This window comes from Pristiophorus japonicus, chromosome 3, assembly GCF_044704955.1.
Source record: "Pristiophorus japonicus isolate sPriJap1 chromosome 3, sPriJap1.hap1, whole genome shotgun sequence".
NCBI lineage: Eukaryota > Metazoa > Chordata > Chondrichthyes > Pristiophoridae > Pristiophorus > Pristiophorus japonicus.
In genome coordinates, this window is record NC_091979.1 from 42992791 (window position 1) to 43014882 (window position 22092).

The 22092-nt window shown below is 46.3% G+C and overlaps 1 protein-coding gene across 1 annotated transcript in view; it reads right to left on the reverse strand.

The window, feature by feature from the left end:
• The window catches only part of tnfaip6 (tumor necrosis factor, alpha-induced protein 6), a 79410-nt gene that overhangs the window by 20057 nt on the left and 37261 nt on the right, over positions 1–22092 (reverse strand). Inside the window, exons 3-4 of the mRNA XM_070874388.1 lie at positions 6857–7018; positions 367–595 (exon numbers count right to left, since the gene is read on the reverse strand). Of these exons, the coding sequence (XP_070730489.1) occupies positions 367–595; positions 6857–7018 (391 nt within the window). The remainder of the gene's footprint in view (positions 1–366; positions 596–6856; positions 7019–22092) is intronic.

Below are 22092 nucleotides of genomic sequence, written 5' to 3' on the forward strand. Positions count from 1 at the left end.
GTTAGATATATTCAAAAGGGAGTTAGATATGGCCCTTACGGCAAAAGGGATGGAGAGAAAGCAGAAAAGGGGTACTGAGGTTGAATGATCAGCCATGATCTTATTGAATGGCGGTGCAGGCTCGAGGGGCCGAATGGCCTGCTCCTGCACCTTATTTCTATGTTTCTAATGCATCTCTTGCAGTACCAAATGGATTTTGAAACCCATTCTGAATTTTGGTTAATTTCAACATTTTGTGCACAAACCTGATAAAGCAAATCTGAAATCTATGTGAAGCTGGGAAGGTTTGACATTTACCCAAACTCACTGCATTACAGTAATGCAATTCTATCACATTATTATTCCATTGTAGCAATAAACATTTACCTGCCAACCAAGCCAAGCAAGTCATCGTAACTGTCATAAACCTCAAGGTAGTCAGACAAGCAGGATGGGTCATCTTCTACATCAAATTCCAGAAAATGTAAATGGATGCGCTGCTTGTACTTTAGTCGGATGTGCCAGTAACAGATCTGTTGATGCTCGTACTCATCTGGGTAGTCTGGGGACTGGATAATGCGCTCTGGATCTGTTAGAACACCACCACATTGTTTTGCTGAGGAGCGGAAAACAGAAGTAAAGTATTTATACTTTGTAATAAACTTGGAAAAAAATCTTCAGTGTGGAAGTTATACACAAGAAAAAAGACTAGGGGCAAAATTCTGTTTTTATTTCTTACCCTGAGATATTTATCCGAATCTCTACCTTCCACTATAGAGCAGTATTCCAACATTCAACCACAACCTCAAAGGCAGTAATCTCAAGATTGCTACCACTGCCACATGCTAGTCAGAGTAGAAATAGCAGGATAGCTAAGATGAATATGTGGCTTGAAGAGTGGTGCAGGAGAGAGGAATTCAAATTCCTGGGACATTGGAATCGGTTCTGGGGGAGGTGGGACCAGTACAAACCGGACGGTTTGCACCTGGGCAGGACCGGAACCAATGTCCTAGGCAGAGGGTTTGCTCGTGCTGTTGGGGAGGGGTTAAACTAATATGGCAGGGGGATGGGAACCTATGCAGGGAGACAGAGGGAAGTAGAATGGGGGCAGAAGCAAAAGATAGAAAGAAGAAAAGTAAAAGTGGAGGGCAGAGAAACCCAAGGCAAAAATCAAAAAGGGCCACAATATAGCAAAATTCTAAAGGTTCACAGTGTGTTAAAAAGACAAGCCTGAAGGCTCTGTGCCTCAATGCAAGGAATATTCGTAATAAGGTGGACAAATTAACTGCGCAGGCAGCTATTAACAAATATGATATAATTGGGATTACGGAGACATGGCTCCAGGGTGACCAAAGCTGGGAACTCAACATCCAGGGGTATTCAAATTCAGGAAGGAGAGACAGAAAGGAAAAGGAGGTAGGGTAGCGTTGCTGGTTAAAGAAGAAATTAACGCAATAGTAAGGAAGGACATGAGCTTGGATGATGTGGAATTTGTATGGGTAGAGCTGCGGAATACCAAAGGGCAGTAAACACTAGTGGGAGTTGTGTACAGACCACCAAACAGTAGGAGTGAGGTTGGGGACAGCATCAAACAAGAAATTATGGATGCGTGCAATAAAGGTACAGCAGTTATCATGTGAGACTTTAATCTACATATAGATTGTGCTAACCAAACTGGTAGCAGTACGGTGGAAGAGGATTTCCTGGAGTGTATTAGGGATGGTTTTCGAGACCAATATGTCGAGGAACCAACGAGAGGGCTGGCCATCCTAGACTGGGTGATGTGTAATGAGAAATGACGAATTAGCAATCTTGTTGTGCGAGGCCCCTTGGGGAAGAGTGACCATAATATGGTAGAATTCTTTATTAAGATGGAAAGTGACACAGTTGATTCAGAGACTAGGGTCCTGAATTTAAGGAAAGGTAACTTCGATGGTATGAGACGTGAATTGGCTAGAATAGACTGGCGAATGATACTTAAAGGGTTGACGGTGGATAGGCAATGGCAAACGTTTAAAGACACATGGATGAACTTCAACAATTGTACATCCCTGTCTGGCGTAAAAATAAAATGGGAAGGTGGCTCAACCGTGACTAACAAGGGAAATTAAGGATAGTGTTAAATCCAAGGAAGAGGCATATAAATTGGCCAGAAAAAGCAGCAAACCTGAGGACTGGGAAAAATTTAGAATTCAGCAGAGGAGGACAAAGGGTTTAATAAGGAGAGGGAAAATAGAGTATGAGAGGTAGCTTGCTGGGAACATAAAAACTGACTGCAAAAGCTTCTATAGATATGTGAAGAGAAAAAGATTAGTGAAGACAAACGTAGGTCCTTTGCATCAGAATCAGGTGAATTTATAATGGGGAACAAAGAAATGGTCAACCAATTGAACAAATACTTTGGTTCTCTCTTCGAAGGAAGACACAAATAACCTTCCGGAAATACTAGGGGACCCAGGATCTAGCGAGAAGGAGGGACTAAAGGAAATCCTTATTAGTCAGGAAATTGTGTTAGGGAAATTGATGGGATTGAAGGCCAATAAATCCCCAGGGCCTGATGGGCTGCATCCCAGAGTACTTACGGAAGTGGCCCTAGAAATAGTGGATGCATTGGTGATCATTTTCCAACAGTCTATCGTCTCTGGATCAGTTCCTATGGACTGGAGGGTAGCTAATGTAACACCACTTTTTAAAAAAGGAGAGAGAGAGAAAACGGGTAATTATAGACCGGTTAGCCTGACATCAGTAGTGGGGAAAATTTCGGGATCAATTATTGAGGATGAAATAGCAGCGCATTTGGAAAGCAGTGACAGTATCGGTCCAAGTCAGCATGGATTTATGAAAGGGAAATCATGCTTGACAAATCTTCTAGAATTTTTTGAGGATGTAACTAGTAGAGTGGACAAGGGAGAACCAGTGGATGTGGTGTATTTGGACTTTCAAAAGGCTTTTGACAAGGTCCCACACCAAGAAATTGGTGTGCAAAATTAAAGCACATGGTATTGGGGGTAATGTATTCATGTGGATAGAGAACTGGTTGGCAGACAGGAAGCAGAGTGTCAGGATAAACGTGTCCTTTTCAGAATGGCAGGCAGTAATTAGTCGGGTGCCTCAAGGCTCAGTGCCGGGACCCCAGCTATTTACAATATACATCAAAGATTTAGATGAAGGAATTGAATGTAATATCTTGAAGTTTGCAGATGTCACTAAGCTGGGTGGCGGTGTGAGCTGTGATGAGGATGCTAAGAGGCTGCAGGGTGACTTGGACAGGTTAGGTGAATGGGCAAATGCATGGCAGATGCAGTATAATGTGGATAACTGTGAGGTTATCCACTTTGGTGGCAAAAATATGAAGGCAGAATATTATCTGAATAGGAGATAGCAGATTAGGAAAAGGGGAGGTGCAATGAGACCTGGTACAGCAGTCATTAAAAGTTGGCATGCAGGTACAGCAGGCAGTGAAGAAGGGAAATGGCATGTTGGCCTTCATAGCTAGGGGATTTGAGTATTGGAGCAGGGAGGTCTTACTGCAGTTGTATAGGGCCTTGGTGAGGCCTCACCTGGAATATTATGTTCAGTTTTGGTTTCCTAATCTGAGGAAGGACATTCTTGCTATTGAGGGTGTGCAGCGAAGGTTCACCAGACTGATTCCAGGGAAGGCAGGACTACATATGAGGAGAGACTGGATCGACTGGGCCTGTATTCACTGGAGTTTAGAAGGATGAGAGGGGATCTCATAGAAACATATAAAATTCCGACGGGACTGGACAGGTTAGATGCAGGAAGAATGTTCCCAATGTTGGGGAAGTCCAGAACAAGGGGTCACAGTCTAAGGATAAGGGTTAAGCCATTTAGGACGGAGATGACGAGAAACTTCTTCACCCAGAGAGTGGTGAACCTGTGGAATTCTCTACCGCAGAGAGTTGTTGATGCCAGTTCGTTAGATATATTCAAGAGGGAGTTAGATATGGCCATTCCGGCTAAAGGGATCAAGGGGTATGGAGAGAAAGTAGGAAAGGGATACTGAGGGAATGATCAACCATGATCTTATTGAATGGTGGTGCAGGCTCGAAAGGCCGAATGGCCTACTGCTGCACCTATTTTGTATGTTTCTATGGGCGCAAGTTTCGGGCCGCGCCGAGAACGGCGCAGCCCAGACCTGGACGCCCGTTTTTCGCGCCACAAAGTGCACCTAAAAAAAACTCACCTATTCTCCGGCTCCCTACATTTCCTCTGGAGCTGGCGCGGCGCAGCATGAGCTGTGGGGGGCGGAGCCAGGTCCCTGCGCTGAAAACAGTGCCGGGACCTTTGCACATGCGCGCTACAATGGGCGCGCATGTGCAGTAGCTCCAGGCGCCCCAAACTGTGGGAGGGGCCCGAAGCACGCAGCCCCTAGCCCTGGCCGAATGGCCTCACTGGGGCTGCGTGGATAAGGCTCACCCCCCTCGTCCAGCTCCCTCCCGACCGGACCCGACTTGACTTGACCCTAGCTTTCCCCCCGCAACCCGACCTCCGCTCTCCCCGCACCCCCGACCCGAACTCCGCTTCCCCCCGGCGACCCGATCTCCGCTCCCCCACACCCCCCCCCCGGCGACCCGACCTCCACGACCCCCCCCCGCCTCCCGGCGACCCGATCTCCGCGACTTCCCCCCCCACCCCACCCCAGACCTCCGCGACTCCCCCCCCACACCCGCGACTCATTCCCCCCGACCTCCGCGACTCATCCCCCCCCGACCTCCGCGACTCCCCCCCCGACCTCCGCGACTCCCCCCCGACCGCCGCGACTACACTCCCCCGACTCCCCCCCCCCCGACTCTGCGACTCTCCCCCCCCGACCTCTGCAACTCCCCCCCCCGACCTCTGCGACTCCCTCCCCCCGACCTCTGCAACTCCCCACCCCGACCTCCGCAACTCTCCCCCCCCCACCCGATCTCCGCGACCCTTCCCCCCCCCACCCGATCTCCGCGACCTCCCTCCGACCTCCGCGACCGCCCCCCGGGACCCGGGACCCGACGCCATCTACCTGTAAATCCAGCCCGAAGTCTTGGGCCCAGCCTGTTCTCTTTCTCGCTCACTCTCCTCTCCTTCCCTCCCTCTCTCTCCTCTCCTCTCCTTCCCTCCCTCCCTCTCTCTCTCTTCTGCTCTCTCTCCCCGCCTCTCCTTCCCTCCCTCCCCTCCCCTCTCCTTCTCTTCCTCCCTCCCCTCTCCTTCCCTCCTTCCCCTCCCCTCTCCTTCCCTCCCTCCCCTCCCCTCTCCTTCCCTCACTCCCCTCTCCTTCCTTCCCTCCTTCCCTCCTTCCCTCCCTCCCCTCTCCTTCCCTCATTCCCTCCCTCCCCTCTCCTTCCCTCCTTCCCTCCCTCCCCTCTCCTTCCCTCCCCTCTCCTTCCCTCCCTCCCCTCTCCTCTCCTTCCGTCCCTCCCCTCTCCTTCCCTCCCTCCCCTCTCCTTCCCTCCTTCCCTCCCTCCCCTCTCCTTCCCTCCTTCCCTCCCTCGCCTCTCCTTCCCTCTCTCCTTCCCCTCTCCTTCTCCCCCCACCCCCCTCTACCTCCCCCCACCCTCCTCTACCTCCCCCCACCCCCCTCTACCTCCCTCCTCCCCCCCCACCCCTCTCCTTCCCTCCTTCCCCACCCCCCTCCCCTCGCTGTCAGAAACACAGACACTGACAGACAGAGAGTGAGAGACACACACACAGACAGACGGAGAGATAAAGACACTGACAGAGACACACTGGGGGGGGCCATCCCAGCATGCTGTTGGAGGACTCCCAGTGCCGCAGTCGGTAAGTAGAAAATGTTTTATTTATTGATTTTTAAATTTTTTTTATTTGTTATTAATTTTTTTTGATTGATTTATTGGTTGATTTATTGATGTATTTATCATTTATTATTGATGATGGCTCTTTATTTGTAAAACTGAAGTGTTTTATGTTTGTAAATTTCCCTTTAAATCCCCCATCCCCCACCCCCAATTCCCTACGCCTGATTTGTAACCTACGCCTGATTTTCAAAGTGTAGACAAGGTTTTTCTGAGCGTACAAAAATCTACACTTACTCCATTCTAAGTTAGTTTGGAGTATGTTTTCACTGCCTAAACTTTCAAAACGGGTGTAAGTGGCCGGACATGCCCCCTTTTGAAAAAAAAAATCTGTTCCAAACTGAAACTGTTCTAACTGACTAGAACTGGAGCAAACTAAATGTCGAGAATTGCAATTTCTAAGATACTCCATTCTAAACCAGTTGCTCCAAAAAACAGGAACAACTCAGGCCGAAACTTGGCCCCAAAGTTTCTCTGTTTTTATTGAGAGGTTAGAGTAATCTAAACCACAAACATTGCTGTGTTACTCAACTAGCCTTGAGCAGAAGCATTTTGTTTTTTTCGTGACTGCCCTGGTAGTAGCCACACCTTCAAATCTCCCTCCCATCTCACTCGAGACAACGAAGGAAGCAAAAGGAACTGCTTCCCTCACACCTCACAGCTCAGCTGAGATTGCACAAACTTAGCCTATAAGGGAGGCTCGATGTAACTGCAACTCTTGACTGACGTTTGAACTCCTAATGGGCACGTCACTTTCTAGCATTATAACTACTGTACCAACCATGATCTTCACTTTAAATGAAAGTCTAAAAAATACACAACTTTCCATTTTATTAGTGTTTTCAATATTAATACTGTTCATAAATTTAGTACAACAACAACAACAACTTGTATTTATATAGTAATCTAACACATAATGGTTCGTATGATTATAGTTTACTTGGTTGTGTGCTCACAGTTTAACTTATGTGTGGCATTTATGTTTGGCCGCATTTGTAATTATTATAACTGAATAACTTGCAAAATTGAGGAAGTAAAATATAACGCAGCTTCATCGAACAAACCATGCGGATTGTAGCAGTAAGCATCCCACAATTCCGTTTTATTAACTCGATATCCATAGTTAATGATGCCAGTTTGTCCATGTCCGCATTTGGTTCCGGGTTTTACGATTGGATACCCAACTTTTCCTCCAGCAAGCCACCCAGCTGCACACACGTGAAGCCCTGCACATATAATAAACAGCAGCGTTAACCTGATCTGTGTAGGGTACTTGAAAATCTGTTTAAAGCAGACCACCTGATTGGTCATTCAGGATTAGTTGTTTCCAGAAGTCCTTAGTAGTTTATCAGCAGCAGTATTCTAGTTGGTTGGTTGGTTGCTTCATTTTTGACTTGTATGTCTCTAACAAGGTGGTTGGTGGAAGGTTCAGAGGGGATGTGAGGGGAAGCTTCTTCACGCAGAGGGTTGTGGGGGTCTGGAACTCACTGCCTGGAAAGGTGACGGATGCAGAAACCCACACCACATTTAAAAGGTGCTTGGATGGGCACTTAAAGTGCCGTAACCTGCAGGGTTACAGACCTAGAGCTGGTAATTGGGATTAGACTGGATAATCTCTTGTTGGCTGGTGCAGATACGATGGTAAGTACTACAGGGAATCCAAAGCGGCCAGGGTGATCTCCTGGACTAGTTTCGATCGCCTGGATGGATCAGAGAGGAATTTTCCCAGATTTTTCCCCCCAATTGGCCTGGGTTTTTATCTGATTTTTGCCTCTCCCAGGAGCTCGGGTTGGGGTGGCGTGTAGAATGTTTCAGTATAAGAAGTGTTGCAGTTGTGTGGGGCGGACTGGTTGGGCTGGATGCTCTTTATCTTTCCGCCATTGTTCATAGGTTTATATGTAACCTTCAGGGCTGCTGACCGAGGGCAGTGCAGCTCTTTGCCGGCCGATGTGGTCACGATGGGCCGAAATAGCCTCCTTCTGCGCTGTAAATTTCTATGTTTCTATCTTCAGTTCTGATTTGCTGCTGTTTTACTTTGAGCCAATCAATAAAGTGGGATGGCTTCACCTTAGATGCAGAATAATACATTCTGCATTACATGCCATAGATGGTCCTTATAATTTTAATGGAATTTTAGGTCCATCATTGAAACACCTGTGAACTATTTGATGTGAAAGCAAGTCATCCTCGGTTCGAGGGATTGCCTATAATGATGATTATAAAGCAATATTTCATCCAAAGTAGCAAAGCAGCAAATGGGCGATCCGCTTCGGTATAACTCTGTTCATGCTTCAAGCGTTGCATTCAGGCTCATGGTAAGTCAGAGAACATACTATTTTGTAATAATAGGAGATAACTTAAATTGACTTCAATGGATATAAAAATCAGGAGAGTTGTGAAACCGTATGCCGATTTGCTATCATTCGTTTTACACTATCACACAAAGTTAAAATGACCCCCATAGTTTCTTTCCTTATTCAAATTTGATTTCTTTAAACAATAATTTATATATCCACCAGAGCTTCCCGATGGGTGCAATTCTGGAATAAGTGCTGGGATTGCAAGCATGTGCAGTTCTGTACTTTTTAATCAACTAAAACCATGTCTTGCTTTCCTGTGGGGATACAGTCCCATTTCTTTGTCAGCTCTTCTAATTTTAAAATTTGAAATTGTATTCTTTAAAATAAAAGATGACTGGGGGTGTTTCCTCAGAGTTATAGTGAACCTGAAAACTCTTGTATATAGTTTATTTCATTCATTAATGTTACCAAAAATAAGTCAGCATGAGTAGAAAGTAGGGAAGCTTGTTTACTCGTGTGACTTTTTTTGCTAACATTTTCAACAAGTGACAAATATGCTGCTCTGTTAGCAATATTTAACAAGATTATAAAACATCAGAACTTTTCGCTTGTGCTATATTGAAAGTATGGATATTCATGATTAGAAGGAGTAGTCTCAGCCGAGGAGTTTGGCTGTGATGCCAAAGCTTGACTACTTGCTAACCCTCATCGTACGCACTACCCTCATCGACCCTCTTGGTTACCTCTTCAAAAAATTCAATCAGGTTAGTCAAACACGATCTTCCCTTAACAAATCTGTGCTGACTGTCGCTAATTAATCATTGTCTATCCAAATGCAGATTTATCCTGTCTTTCAGGAATTTTCCCAATCATTTTCCCACTACTGACCATGGTCCAGAACTTAAAGAAGGGTAACTTTGAAGGTATGAGGCGTGAATTGGCTAGGATAGATTGGCGAATGATACTTAAGGGGTTGACTGTGGATGGGCAATGGCAGACATTTAGAGACCGCTTGGATGAATTACAACAATTGTACATTCCTGTCTGGCGTAAAAATAAAAAAGGGAAGGTGGCTCAACCGTGGCTATCTAGGGAAATCAGGGATAGTATTAAAGCCAAGGAAGTGGCATACAAATTGGCCAGAAATAGCAGCGAACCCGGGGACTGGGAGAAATTTAGAACTCAGCAGAGGAGGACAAAGGGTTTGATTAGGGCAGGGAAAATGGAGTACGAGAAGAAGCTTGCAGGGAACATTAAGGCGGATTGCAAAAGTTTCTATAGGTATGTAAAGAGAAAAAGGTTAGTAAAGACAAACGTAGGTCCCCTGCAGTCAAAATCAGGGGAAGTCATAACGGGGAACAAAGAAATGGCAGACCAATTGAACAAGTACTTTGGTTCGGTATTCACTAAGGAGGACACAAACAACCTTCTGGATATAAAAGGGGTCAGACGGTCTCGTAAGAAGGAGGAACTGAGGGAAATCTTTATTAGTCGGGAAATTGTGTTGGGGAAATTGATGGGATTGAAGGCCAATAAATCCCCAGGGCCTGATGGACTGCATCCCAGAGTACTTAAGGAGGTGGCCTTGGAAATAGCAGATGCATTGACAGTCATTTTCCAACATTCCATTGACTCTGGATCAGTTCCTATCGAGTGGAGGGTAGCCAATGTAACCCCACTTTTTAAAAAAGGAGGGAGAGAGAAAACAGGGAATTATAGACTGGTCAGCCTGACCTCAGTAGTGGGTAAAATGATGGAATCAATTATTAAGGATGTCACAACAGCGCATTTGGAAAATGGCGACATGATAGGTCCAAGTCAGCATGGATTTGTGAAAGGGAAATCATGCTTGACAAATTTTCTGGAATTTTTTGAGGATGTTTCCAGTAAAGTGGACAAAGGAGAACCAGTTGATGTGGTATATTTGGACTTTCAGAAGGCTTTCGACAAGGTCCCACACAAGAGATTAATGTGCAAAGTTAAAGCACATGGGATTGGGGGTAGTGTGCTGACGTGGATTGAGAACTGGTTGGCAGACAGGAAGCAAAGAGTAGGAGTAAATGGGTACTTTTCAGAATGGCAGGCAGTGACTAGTGGGGTACCGCAAGGTTCTGTGCTGGGGTCCCAGCTGTTTACATTGTACATTAATGATTTAGACGAGGGGATTAAATGTAGTATCTCCAAATTTGCAGATGACACTAAGTTGGGTGGCTGTGTGAGCTGCGAGGAGGATGCTATGAGGCTGCAGAGTGACTTGGATAGGTTAGGTGAGTGGGCAAATGCATGGCAGATGAAGTATAATGTGGATAAATGTGAGGTTATCCACTTCGGTGGTAAAAACAGAGAGACAGACTATTATCTGAATGGTGACAGATTAGGAAAAGGGAAGGTGCAACGAGACCTGGGTGTCATGGTACATCAGTCATTGAAGGTTGGCATGCAGGTACAGCAGGCGGTTAAGAAAGCAAATGGCATGTTGGCCTTCATAGCGAGGGGATTTGAGTACAGGGGCAGGGAGGTGTTGCTACAGTTGTAGGGCCTTGGTGAGGCCACACCTGGAGTATTGTGTACAGTTTTGGTCTCCTAACTTGAGGAAGGACATTCTTGCTATTGAGGGAGTGCAGCGAAGATTCACCAGACTGATTCCCGGGATGGTGGGACTGACCTATCAAGAAAGACTGGATCAACTGGGCTTGTATTCACTGGAGTTCAGAAGAATGAGAGGGGACCTCATAGAAACGTTTAAAATTCTGACGGGTTTAGACAGGTTAGATGCAGGAAGAATGTTCTCAATGTTGGGGAAGTCCAGAACCAGGGGTCACAGTCTGAGGATAAGGGGTAAGCCATTTAGGACCGAGATGAGGAGAAACTTCTTCACCCAGAGAGTGGTGAACCTGTGGAATTCTCTACCACAGAAAGTAGTTGAGGCCAATTCACTAAATATATTCAAAAGGGAGTTATATGAAGTCCTTACTACTCGGGGGATCAAGGGGTATGGCGAGAAAGCAGGAAGGGGGTACTGAAGTTTCATGTTCAGCCATGAATTCATTGAATGGCGGTGCAGGCTAGAAGGGCTGAATGGCCTGCTCCTGCACCTATTTTCTATGTTTCTATATGGACTTTACCAAGGCTTTTGATAAGGTCCCACATGGTAGATTGGTCATGAAGGTTAAAGCCCATGGGATCCAGGGCAAAGTGGCAAGTTGGATCCAAAATTGGCTTGGAGGTAGGAAGCAAAGGGTAATGATTGATGGATAGAAACATAGAAAATAGGTGCAGGAGTAGGCCATTCAGCCACCATTCAATAAGATCATGACTGATCATTCACCTCAGTACCCCTTTCGTGCTTTCTCTCCATACCCCTTGATCCCTTTAGCCGTAAGGGCCACATCTAACTCCCTCTTAAATATATCCAACGAACTGGCATCAACAACTCTCTGCGGTAGGGAATTCCACAGGTTAACAACTCTCTGAGTGAAGAAGTTTCTCCTCATCTCCGTCCTAAATGGCTTACCCCTTATCCTTAGACTGTGTCCCCTGGTTCTGGACTTTCCCAACATCAGGAACATTCTTCCTGTATCTAACCTGTCCAGTCCCGTCAGAATTTTATATGTTTCTATGAGATCCCCTCTCATCCTTCTAAACTCCAGTGAATAAAGGCCCAGTCGATCCAGTCTCTCCTCATGTTTTTGTGACTGGAAGGATGTTTCCAGTGGGGTTCCGCAGGGCTCAGTACTGGGTCCCTTGCTTTTTGTGGTATATATCAACGATTTAGACTTGAATATAGGAAGTATGATTACTAAAATTGGCTGTGTGGTTGATAATGAAGAGGAAAGTCATGGGCTGCAGGAGGATATCAATCTACTGGTCAGGTGGACAGAGCAGTGGCAAATGGAATTTAATTCTGAGAAGTGTCAGGTGATGCTCTTTGGGAGGGCTATACACATTAAGCTGTAGGCACTTAATAATGTAGATGAACAAAGGGACCTTGGAGTGCTTGTCCACAGATCCCTGAAAGTAGCAGGCCAGGTGGATAAGGTGGTTTAAGAAGGCATATGGAATGCTTGCCTTTATTGGCAAAGGCATAGAATATAAGAGCAGGGAGGTTATGCTTAAATTGTATAATACTTTGGTTGGGCCACAGCTGGAGTACTGCGTGCAGTTCTGGTCGCCATATTATAGGAAGGACGTGATTTCACTAAAGAGGGTGCAGAGGAGATTTACTAGGATACTGCCTGGAATGGAGAATCTTAGTTATGAGGACAGATTGGATAGGCTGGATTTGTTCTCATTGGAACAGAGGAGGTTGAGAGGAGACCTCATCGAGGTGTACAAAATATTGAGGGTCCTGGGCATAGTGGATAGTAAGGGTCTATTTCCATTGGTGGAAGGGGCTATTACAAGGGGGCATAGTTTTAAGGTGGTTGGTGGAAGGTTTAGAGGGGATTTGAGGGGGGTTTCTTTACACAGAGGGTTGTGGGGATCTGGAATTCGCTGCCTGGAAGAGTGGTGGATGCAGAAACCCTCACCACTTTTAAGAGATGGTTGGATGGGCACTTAAAGTGCCGTAACCTGCAGGGTTACGGACCTAGAGTTGGTAATTGGGATTAGACGAGATGACCTTTTGTTGGTCTGCGCAGATATAATGGTAAGTACTGCAGGGAATAGAATACGGCCAGGGTGATCTCCTGGACTAGTTTCGATCGCCTGGATGGGTCGGAGAGGAATTTTCCCAGATTTCTTCTCCCTAAATTGGCCTGGGTTTTTATCTGGTATTTGCCTCTCCCAGGAGATCACATGGCTCCGGTTGGGATGGAGTGTAGATGTTTTTAGTATAAGGGTTGTTGCAATGGTGTGGGGCGAACTGGTTGGGCTGGGTGCTCTTTGCCTTTCCATTATTGTTCATGGGTTTTTATGTAACTTTTAAGGCTGCTGAAGAAGGGCCATGTGGCTCTTTGTCGGCCGGCGCAGACACGATGGTCCGAAATGGCCTCCTTCTGCGCTGTAAATTTATATGTTTCTATGTAAAAATTGAAACCTTTATTTTCAACACTCTGCCTTCTTGGACAGACCTTTGTGCACCTTCAGAGTTGGCTTAGTGAGTTGCAGTGAATGGTGAGACATAACAGTATCCCCCCCCCCCAATTGTGATGAGTCTGAAAGGAATGGCTTCGGCATTGTAGGAATGCCTTATGGTGTTGGAATAGGGTAGTGCCAACCTAGCGCATCATTAGACAGCCAGGGTGTACAGCATCAAGTGAAATAAATCTGGCCATGGTGAGGCCATCTCTGGTGTCCCGGGCAGCAATGTGGTCAGGTGCTGATGCCCTTTTTGCTGTGCAGCATTAATTGATTGCAGAGAAGGCTGATGTTGTTGTTGGTGCTGATGCTGGGGCTGATCGTGGTGGAATTCTGAGGATCAAGGTGAGATAGTTTCAAGGGCACCAATGCTGATTTAATAGATGGCAGGTGAACTTGAGATGCAGAAATGATCTGTCAATGGTGAGAGAGGTTGTTCCAATGAGCTGACACTGGATAGAGTATTTTCTCCAAACACTTGTAACCTGCATAAAGCTCAATCTGTCTTTCAAATGCAGTAAGCAACAGTTTCTGAGCTTGGAAAGTGAACAGATGTGAGATGGGAGCTTTTATAGCACATTTGCAGCTGTCAAGTAATGAGATGATTCCATGGCCATTCAACTGTTGCCCTGCTTACCTGACGTGATCCCCTGGCAGCATGGGCTTCGTGGGAAACTTTGTGATAAACTCTGAAGGTAAGCTAAAAATCCGCTGTAAGAAAACAACATTTTCCCACCCGACCCGTCACCAATCGCGCCTGCGGCCCCGCCCCCGGAAAATTTCCCCTAACATTTACAGTCGATAATCTTTCATCAGAACTGGAAAAGGTTAGCGAGGTAACAATTTTTAAGCAAGTACAGAGGCAGGGAAAGTCGGGGGCGGGGGGGCTGCGGTGGAGTGGGGAGAACAAATGGGAAGGTTTGTGATGGGATGGAAGGCAGGAGTGATTAAATAATGAAAGGGATAATGGTGCAAGGTTACAAGGGCGGGCAGTAATGAGACAAGACAAGAAACAAAAGATGGATCTGGAGGAGCTGTAAATAACAACAGCAGGATCATTACCAGGAGCTGTTGTTCAGAAAAATGGGAGCAATGGCTATGATCTGAAATTGTTGAACTTATTGTTGAGTCCGGAAGACTGTAATGTGCGTAATTGAAAGATGAGGTTCTGGTCTTCGAGCTTCCATTGAGCTTCATTAGAACAGTGTATGAGACTGAGGCGGCCTCAGAGTAGGAGTGGGGCAGAGATTTAAAATGGCAAGCAACCGGAAGCTCAGGGTCATGCTTGAGGACTGAACGGAGGTGTTCCACAAAGCAATCACCCGATCTGCATTTGACCTCCCCAATGTAGAGGAGGCCGCATCATGGGCAGCGAATACAGTATAATAAATTGAAAGAAGTATAAATACTAGGACCATTGCTCTTTTTGATATACATTAATGACTTGGACTTGGGGGTACAGGGCACAATTTCAAAATTTGTAGATGACACATATTATGTCTGTAATGCACTTATGAATGACTCCATGAGGCAATGTGTTATACTCAAACTGTAGTGACCTTGGTCCTTTATTTGTAACTCAAGATTGAGGCACAAGCATGGCATGCAGCCTTTTATACTGGGCCCTGCACACCTATGCAGGTGACCCTCAGGTCGCCCACCGCAGTGCCCTCTGGTGGACAGCCTCTGCCACAGGAGCAGGAAACCCCAGTCCCCACCAGTGATGCCAGCATAGTACCCCCTAGTGATGCCAGCATAGTATATACACAGTGTAAACCTTAATGATAGTACATCAGGTAACAAGTCTCCATCTTATGCAACTATAAAGTGACTACACAGAGAGTATATCTATAGTCTGCATATATAACAACACACAACGTGGAAGTGTAGTAAGCAGTGAGGAGGACAGTGATAGACTTCAAGAGGACATAGACAGGCTGGTGGAATGGGTGGACACGTGGCAGATGAAATTCAACACAGAAAAGTGTGAGGTGATACATTTTGGTAAGAAGAATGAGCAAAGACAACACAAGATAAATGGTACAATTTTAAAGTGGGTGCAAGAACAGAGAGACCTGGGGTTGTTTATGCACAAATCTTTGAAGGTGGCAGCACAGGTTAACAAAGCAGTTCATAAAGCATATGAGATACTGGGTTTTAGAGACATAAGGTACAAAAGCAAGGAAGTTATGCTAAACTTATATAAAACACTAATTCGGTCCCAGCTGGAGTATTGTGTCCAATTCTGGACACCACACTTTAGGAAGTATGTGAGGGCTTTGGTGTTGTGTATGCAATACTCAATAGACTGAATGCTGTTATCTCCAAACAGGTACAAATCTGGCTGTACTTTATTAGGGCCCAAAGTGATTACCTTATAAGATGGCTGGCCTTTTATACCTGGGCCGCACACACGTGCGCACAGCCCAATGACCTCCGACAGTGGTGCCACCTGGTAGCTAGTAAACCCAAGCATACACACATGACATTTGGAAAGGGTACAGATTTATTAGAATGGTTCCAGGGATGAGGGATTACAGTTACATGGATAGATTGGAGAAGCTGGGGTTGTTCTAGTTGTTTAAAATCATGAGGGACTTAAATAGAATAAATAAAGAGAAACTGTTTTAATGGCTGAAGGGTCGATAACCAGAGGGCACAGATTTAAGGCGATTGGCAAAAGAACCAGAGGCAACATGAGGAAAACTTTTTTTACGCAATGCCTAAAAGGGTGGTGAATACAGATTCAATAGTAACCCTCAAAAGGGAATTACATCCAATACTTGAAGGAGAAAAAATTGCAGGGATATGGGGAAAGAGCGTGGTAGTGAGAATAACTGGATTGCTCTTGGAAAGAGCTGGCACAGACTCGATGGGACGAATAGCTTCCTTCTGTGCTGTACTACTCTATGATTCAATGATCTTGGCTGTCACTGTCAGTGTGGATATCGTTTGTAAACTCTGTAGAGCATCGGCCATCAATGTCAAGAACATGCATAAAGTTGATGTATGACATCCATACTGAAGGATTGGCAATCGTAATCTTTGGCAGTTAATTGAGTGATAATTTGCAGTTCGTTATTTGGAAATAATTCAGTGGCAGCCTTTTGACACATGGTCACCCTGTTCCTGTTTTGGGGTTTATATTTTACCTCCGTTTTCCATTCCTTGTTTTGGTTTCCTGTGTTTTAAAACAACGACTAATAACCCAATCTCTGGTAGCAGAGTGCCTGTCTCCATCAGAAACCCAATGGGAAATTGGAATTTGGAATCTTTCCCATTGTAATAAAAAATGGATAAAAATACCAACTTTAATCCATTCTTTATAAAGCACTGTTGCTTAAATTGACATATTATGGCCAAAACGGAACATACTAGTTTTGCTCACAGCAGTAGATTACAGGTTTTAATAAAATTAGATTAAGTCTTTGAGGAGGGTTCTATTAAACTTGGAAAAAAACGTCATATTATAGTAATTGAAGGCAGCAAAGTGAACAGAATTAATTCCCCTTTCCCAAAATGTAATTTCCATCTAACAAGAATTGCTTGTTCTCCCAGAGCAGAAACTCAATAAGTATAATTTGATTTTGTATTTTTGTCCCTATACTGCCGATGACATTTATAGTCTACATAAACTCTTCCTTCCCCTGCTCACTCTCTCCCCTTTCTCCTGCTCACAGCAACATTTGAAGTGGGTAGCAGATTTTGACAATTAATAGGGTATTTTGTGATTAAGATTTGAGTATATGTTTGTTACCAGTTACCGAAAGGACGATGAGAGAGGAGGGGAAATGAGTAAGAGGGAGAGAAGGAGGAAGTAGAGAAGGGGAAGGAAAATTGAGAAGTGGGAGAGAGAGAGAGAAAAGGAAAGGGGAGAGGAGGAAGCAGATAAGTAGGAAAGAGAGAGATGGGAATGGAGAGAGAGAAGAAAGATCTTTTAACTTCTTGTTATGTTGCCCCTATCTCTCTCACTGTTGATAAAACTGTTGTGAACACATGTTTTTGACGGAGGAGCGGCGAGGGATCGTGGTGGAGGTGCAGCAAATGAGTATTCGGGGCCCAGAAGAGCCATGGGCCCAGGAGCAGCACGGACCAGCCCACACTGCGATATGTGTGCGCACTAGGTCTGTGCAGCAGAGCAGGTCTCCAGTCGTCCTGGTTTACCCTTGCCACTGGATAAAGGCCTAGCTCTGTCAAGCCCGTGTGGTGGCTGATGTGCAACGGTCACCACACGTTAAAAAAAATCCACACACAGGCATCTTCCACCCTTGGAGTTTAGGACTGGAATATCAGGTCCTCCATTAAAACATCTATGAACTCATCCCTTTTGGTGTGGAAGCAACTCATCCTCGTTCGAGGGATCGCCTATGATTATGACATAAACTGCAGTAGTGACAAGTTAAAAATGTATACAAAATGTAAATGTTTAAATGTAATACTCAAAAAAAAAATTAAGACAATGCAAAGGTTAGAGTTCTATACAAAACAATGCTTTATCTCCTTGTTTTGTTGATGTATAAGATGTGATCAGACCCCATTTGGAGTAGTGTGCAATTCTGGTCATTTGACCCTAGAAAGGATATATATACACCTTCAAGAAGGTACCAAGTCCAGCAACAAAGATGATCTTTCAAAGAGCCTGCACAAGTACGAAGGGCCAAATGGCCTCCTCCTGTGCTGTATGATTCTCGAAGGTACTTAAGTTGGCAAAGCTGATTTAGACGAACTGTTCACTATGGTGAAGGGCCAAAAACTAAGGGGTGTGAGTTATCTGGTTAGCTGTAGAATTGAGGGTTGTAAGCAGAAGCACAGAGCTAAATAATCAAATGTTATGTGCGACATAATGGTCCTTAAGCTGCTCGGACTGTGCAGATGCCACGGCAATCAAGGATGAATAAATGCAGAAAATAAGGTTAGATGAATATTCTGGCATTTTGCTGGATTCATCTTTTCAGAAGGTGGGCAAGGAAAAACATGAAGAGCCTTTCATTAATAAATCAAATGGGTTGAGTAGAGTTCTTTCTGGATAAAATTGTACATAATCCATGAGGCAAGTAGGCTGAATGACCTCTATTATTCTGTACTCTCTTATATTATTACTGAGAAGACTCTTTCAGATATTGTTGAACACACATCCAAAAAATGCACAAAATTAAATTTATCTGACATACTCTCTGGGGAACTTTACATCGCCTTTCTAATTGACAGCACATGGGGTTAGCAATGCAATCCTTTCTGTACAAAGTTCCAGGGGCTACACTTTCCACTTGGATCGCTAGGGCCTAAAAAATGGGCGATGTTTCAGCCTTAGCGATGTTTCAGCTTTCAGGATCGCTGAAACATCGCCCATTTTTCGGATCGCTACTTTCGGCTTTTTTTTGGAGAGGAAAGGAGAGTCAGAGAGGAGAGAGAAAGAAAGAAAGAGAGAGAGAGCAAGAAAGAGAAATATACTATTGCAGAAAATGTCTGAAATCGAGTCAGATCAAAGTGTGCACGATGTGGAGGGGGGAGGAGGAGGGCAAAGCCTTTTTCAGATGAGGCAATCAGCGAGGTGCACTCAAGATGGGGCCAATTAACCCGGGTGGGCGGGGAAACCTCCACCCCAGGCATACAGAAAGATTTGGGGCAAGATGTGGTCTCGTCGGCGTCCCACGAGGCGAGGGGGTCCGACCAGTGCCACAAGCTTCGGCAAGAGTAAGTATGAAATAAATTTTAAATTGTAATGATCCAAATAATACGTAAATCTCCTGGATTGAAATTAAGATGGTTATTCTTGCATATATTCCCTGCTAAGATCTGGACAGGGAATATATGCAAGAATAACCTGCGCCTTTTTTAAGTCTAATTTTGGCACCATCTCCTTTTGGGTTACTTTGGTGGACTGAGCACTGAGGTGTCCGGTCACCTTTACCCACACTGTGTCAATCTGTCCAGCTGCTGTCACTTACACAGTGACCCAGCCTGGACTGGGGGAGAGCTGCCCTGGCTCAGTGTCTGCCCTGGGACACTTTGGGACATTAGCTCCTGTCATTGCCGAGCTCACCAGCTGTCCTAATTCCCACCACCCCCGGGGGCCATTCAATGGAGATTGTAGTCGAGATGTTCGTGTCAAGCATTAGATCCTAAACACGATCTTTGTTATAACCATGCATCAATTGTGGATACAAAGCCTATTAGCATATAACGTTGGAAACTGTTGTCTTTCCATGATAGTACCTAGTCAGTTAGCTTATGCCATGCTCTTGTCACATTTGCAGAGGAAGATATCTAAGAATCGTTTGGAGGAGGGCCCGCACAGCTGATAACGCTGACCGGGTTGGAGGACCGCGCTGTGGCACTAGTCGGCAGCCACAGTCACTCGGCCACCACCCGTGGTGAGGCAGAGCCCTCCCTTGCATCACGTGAGTAATGTGTAAAGCAGTGTTAATTCAAAGTAATGTAACGGCAATTCATATACGAATGATGTCACGTTATGCATGCAACTTCTGTGCTACTCTCAGGTTAACGTCATAAGAACATAAAAATAGGAGCAGGGGCAGGCCACTGGCCCCTCGATCCTGCTCCATCATTTGAGAAGACCATTGCTGACCTGATGTAGGCTCAGCTCCACTTCCCTGCCCGCTCCCCATAAACCTTCACTCACTTATCATTCTGTCTATCTCCGGTTGTTCCAGCCTCCACAGCTCTCTTTGGGGTAGTGAATTCCACATAGATGTACTACCATACGATGTAGTAATTTCGGTCACATTTATTGTAGTAGTGCTGCTCCTCCTACGTATGCCAGCGCAGCGCAAGAATCCCTTCTGTTCTAATAAGCTCAATTGTGTTCTGCAGGTCCAACAACTCCGCTGGCGCAGAGGGAGGCCGTACCTGCCTCCCTACAGGTAATAATCACCACGAGTGCCGAGGAGGCCGACACATCATCATCATCGGAACCAGAAACAGAGGAGGAGGAGAATGTTATGGAAATTGGGGAGGATGCCCCTTCCATCCAACTGGAAATAGTACCTGCGGCCACTTCTTCATCGTCATCTTCGACAGAAGAAGTAGCGGGACCAAGCGGCTTGCAGCCGATGACGCCAAGGCGTTTAGTGCTCACGCCGACCCCATGGAGGTCAAGTCAGCGAAGTCAGCACACACCTCCACTGGCAGATCAGATTGAGGGCTTGACCAGACTGTGCATGGAGTGTCGCGATAAGTCGCGACTTCCTCCAGGCATTTGGTGTCTACACGGGGAACATGTCCCGGATGTCCGCTCGCACATCGGAGGATATGCAGCAGATGATCCGGGAGATGCGTGAGCAGACCGCCGCCATCCATACCTTGCTGCATGCGAGACTGGTGGGAGACGGCACTGCACCCCAAGGTGCCGTCCCACCAACCGCCAGCACAGATGCGAGTCAAGAGGAAGACTTTCCTTCTGGCTCGGAAGTCGTTTCCTCAGGAACATCTTCCCCTCCACCACCTCCTGAGCCGATCCTGCCACCATCACAACCTCCCCGATCCTGCCAACATCATGACCTCCCCCTCCCCCGGCCCCCTCCCCCCACAGGAAGTCTTGATGTCGCCCGCAGTACGTCCGCCTCGTCCCGTTAACCAGTGATTCAAACGGGGGCTAAGACATGGGGATTAGAGGACCTGGAGGGAAACGTGGCCGCAGGTAGGGAGGGGGGTGTTTTATTGTTGTTATTGTTATTGTTGTGTTTTCTTATTGTTACTATTTTTTACATTTATTGTTGGGGGTGAGGGGGGAGGTTGTTTACAGTTGTAAAATATAGTTACATTGTTAAATTATTAAACATTTTTATTGAATTTTACAATTGTTGTGCAGTGTCTTGTAATAACGTAAGGTAAGGTAAAACATGAATACAATTGTTGGATAACAATGGCCAGACCAGGCAAGGATGTAACATTACGCAGCTGCAAGTGTTGTCTTTCTGCAACTGTAACTGTGGTCGGAGGCGGGAGTTCGGGAGGCGAGCGGCCTACAAGAGGCCTGTCAGTGAGCAGCGGGAGTTCGTGGTCGGAGGCGGGAGTTCGGGAGGTGAGCGGCCTACAAGAGGCCTGTCAGTGAGCAGCGGGAGTTCGTGGTCGGAGGCGGGAGTTCGGGAGGTGAGCGGCCTACAAGAGGCCTATCAGTGAGCAGCGGGAGTTTGTGGTCGGAGGCGGGAGTTCGGGAGGTGAGCGGCCTACAAGAGGCGTGTCAGTGAGCAGCGGGAGTTCGTGGTCGGAGGCGGGAGTTCGGGAGGTGAGCGGCCTACAAGAGGCCTGTCAGTGAGTAGCGGGAGTTTGTGGTCGGAGGCGGGAGTTCGGTAGGTGAGCGGCCTACAAGAGGCGTGTCAGTGAGCAGCGGGAGTTTGTGGTCGGAGGCGGGAGTTCGGGAGGTGAGCGGCCTACAAGAGGCGTGTCAGTGAGCAGCGGGAGTTTGCGGTCGGAGGCGGGAGTTCGGGAGGTGAGCGGCCTACAAGAGGTCTGTCAGTGAGCAGCGGGAGTTTGTGGTCGGAGGAGGCGGGAGTTCGGGAGGCGAGCGGCCTACAAGAGGCCTACCGGTGCAGCTGTAGCAGGGAGGCAAAACGAAGTAGAAAGAAATCGAAAGGTGACGTCACAGCCAAGGTAGTAAGTGATTGGCTGGTGATTGGTAAGTAGTTTTTCTTTTTCTTTTCTTTATCAGTAAGTAACATTTATCATTGTTGTTGCCAAATTAAGTTTATCTAGGGGTTAAGTCAAGGCAGGAGAGCTCGGACACGTGTTATGCTCCTCCTGTATTATGTGGGAAGCCAGGGACACTTCCGGTGTCCCTGACGACTCCATCTGCGGGAAGTGTATCCGCCTTCAGCTCCTGACGGACCGCATTGCAGCACTGGAGCTGTGGTTGGATGAACTCTGGAGCATGCACGATGCTGAGAATGACGTGAATAGCA